The 2500-nt window shown below is 60.8% G+C and overlaps 1 protein-coding gene across 1 annotated transcript in view; it reads right to left on the reverse strand.

Moving 5' to 3' along the window:
• Positions 1-1698: 1698 nt before the first annotated feature.
• LINJ_16_1570 (putative kinesin) overlaps positions 1699-2500 on the reverse strand; it is a gene marked incomplete at both ends in the record, with an annotated part of 2382 nt that continues 1580 nt past the window's right edge. Inside the window, one exon of the mRNA XM_001464599.1 lies at positions 1699-2500. This exon is cut by the window's right edge and continues 1580 nt beyond it. Coding sequence (XP_001464636.1) covers positions 1699-2500 — 802 coding nt within the window.

The following is a 2500-nucleotide window of genomic DNA, read 5'->3' on the forward strand; positions in this document are numbered from 1 at the left end:
GTGCACGCACGCACAGAGGCGTCAGAGGCAACGACACACGAGACGAAAAAGAGGGTGCAGCAATAACCTTCGCAATCGCAGACGACGACAGCGGCGCACAGCGGTGTGGGAGGCGCAAGGCAGCGCGCGCGTCGCGAAGGAGAACAACACGGAAGAAAGAGGAAGTGTGGATACACACACGATAGTGGCGATGCGCGCAGGGGAGGATAGGCACCCACACACGCGCACTGCTCGACCTCAAGCACCCGGCGAAGAGAAGGACGCAGCGAAAGAGGAAGAGAAGAAGAGGGGCGCACTGCAGCTCAGATGTGTTCGCACACAAGCGGGATTTGCTGAGGGGACACAGGGGAGGGCACGGTGGAGGCTGCAGAGAGATGGGTGGAGTGAGATGGAAGATGCGAGTGGGCGAAGGACGGACGCACACACGCACAGGCACACAGCACGCACAACGACCTCCTCTGATAGGGCGCGGAGGACAGCAAACGAGCGCGCAGAAGAAAACGAGTGAACGCAGCGGTCGCACGTTTGTGTGACGGACGGACGGAGGGGTGGGAGGGCGGGGTACCCCTTGGCGGCGAAATGAAGCGCGAAGGGGGGGGCGACGGAGAGGGGAGAAGCGAAGTCTACTGAGCAAGGGAGAAAGTGGTGCGTGATACCGGTGCAGCATGTGAAGGAAAGGGTGGTGCGGCAGCGGCAGCGGTGTGGAGGTGAAAGAAGCGAAGGGAGAAGAAAAGAGGGTCTCGAAGTGGAGAGAGAAGCGCACTCGAACCGATAGGCTTGGGGGTATGTGTTGCGCCGTCGCTTACCCGCCCGCACTCTGCTCAGCCTCCAACAAAGAAACAGCACAGGCAAGCCATCTAGGCTTACACAGGGCTACATGCTCATGGAGGCCGGGGAACGGATGCGCGCGCGATGGGGGTGGGGGGCGGTTGTACGTTTGCTAAGGGTGTGGGCTGCTCCCTTTCGTACTTGCCATCACGCCCTTGGGGATGAGGTGCGCTCACGCCGGGCGGAGTACGTGCGTAGGTGCGCTTACACTGCGGGCTTGTGCGTGCGGGCGGGGGCGATTAGGCACGGGGAAGGAAATGAGGCGCGAGCCACACAGTACAGGGGGGCACATGTGCACACGGAGACACTGAGGTACAATGGAGAGGGTGTGGCGTGGGGTGGGTAGGAGAAGAGAAGAGTGCGGCGAGCCACACACACACACACACACACGCACAGGGAAAGGAGGAGGGGGGAGGGTACACTCGGACTTTAAGACGGAAGAGAAAAACAAAACCTGCGCATCATCGAGGCACAGACACACACATGCAATGAAGACTTAGCGTACGACGAAAGTCGGCACACCACTCTGGCCGCAAAGACAGATGGCATCACCGGAGGAAGTTGGCGATGTAGCACGTAACGGAAGATAGGGAGGCGACACAGGTGCAGACAGGGGCTGAGATGATGGAATGCAGCAGGCCATAACGCAGTGGAAAGGCACCCCCTTCCACTCCTGCCAGAACACACAACGCCAAAGGATTCGGGTGTCGGAGAAAGAGAAACCGTCAGCTCCTGTAAAAGCCAACGTCCAGGAACCCCCACCTACACAGTCCCGGTGAAGATTCACTTCGCCGTTACACACTCATATGCCCGCCGGCAGGAACTGCCATACGTCCAGATCCATTCCGCACCGTCAGATAGCAAAGTCGGCTAAGACATGGCTGCCTTCCGCTCGATGCTGTTCTCGCGGTTCGACACGTCACCCAAGCGCCGCGGTGTCGGGTTTAAGGAGCCGGTCTGCCGCCGCTCCGGGGCGTCGATCTCCACGCTCGCCTCCTTGACATCCTGATCGATCTTTCCCAGAATGCGGCGCAGTATATCGAAGCGCGCTGCCGTCTCCTTGTAGTTGCCAGCGACCGTATTGTACATCTCCTTTACGTGCTCCACCTCGTCACTGGCAGCCTGCGCCACAGAGCGAAGCACATAGTCGCACTGCCTAAGCATATCGGCCAGTGCCGTCGCCTGCAACTCCGTCATCCCATCCAGAGTAACGTTGTATGCTGCGTTCACGTACGCCATCAGCTGATTCATGTACGCGCAGTGCTGCTCAGCCAAACTGTGCGCCACGCCCAGCTGTTCCGTCAACGACGCGATCTCCGCTGCACGCATCTCCTCGGTGTCGGCGAGCTTGGCAGACGTCTCCTGCAGCGTCTCCTCGGTGTCTGCGAGCTTGGCGGACGTCTCCTGCAGCGTCTCCTCGGTGCTCTCCATATCCGCGTTCAGCCGCTCCACGGTAGCCTTTAGCGTCTCTTCTTCGAGCATGATCTGGGTCTGGCGCTCCGCCAGCTCGCCCACCTGCTTCTCCGACTCCGCCAGCTGTGCTTCCAGCTCACTGCGCGCGCGCTCGGCGGCGCAGGTGTCCGCGTCGTACTTTACCTGCAGCGCACTCAGCCGGCCCGCAAGGTCTGCGCACTCTGTCTCCTTTGCCGCGAGGCGCTCCTGCAGCTCCGCC

Source organism: Leishmania infantum, chromosome 16 (genome assembly GCF_000002875.2).
Source record: "Leishmania infantum JPCM5 genome chromosome 16".
Classification (NCBI taxonomy): Eukaryota; Euglenozoa; class Kinetoplastea; order Trypanosomatida; family Trypanosomatidae; genus Leishmania; species Leishmania infantum.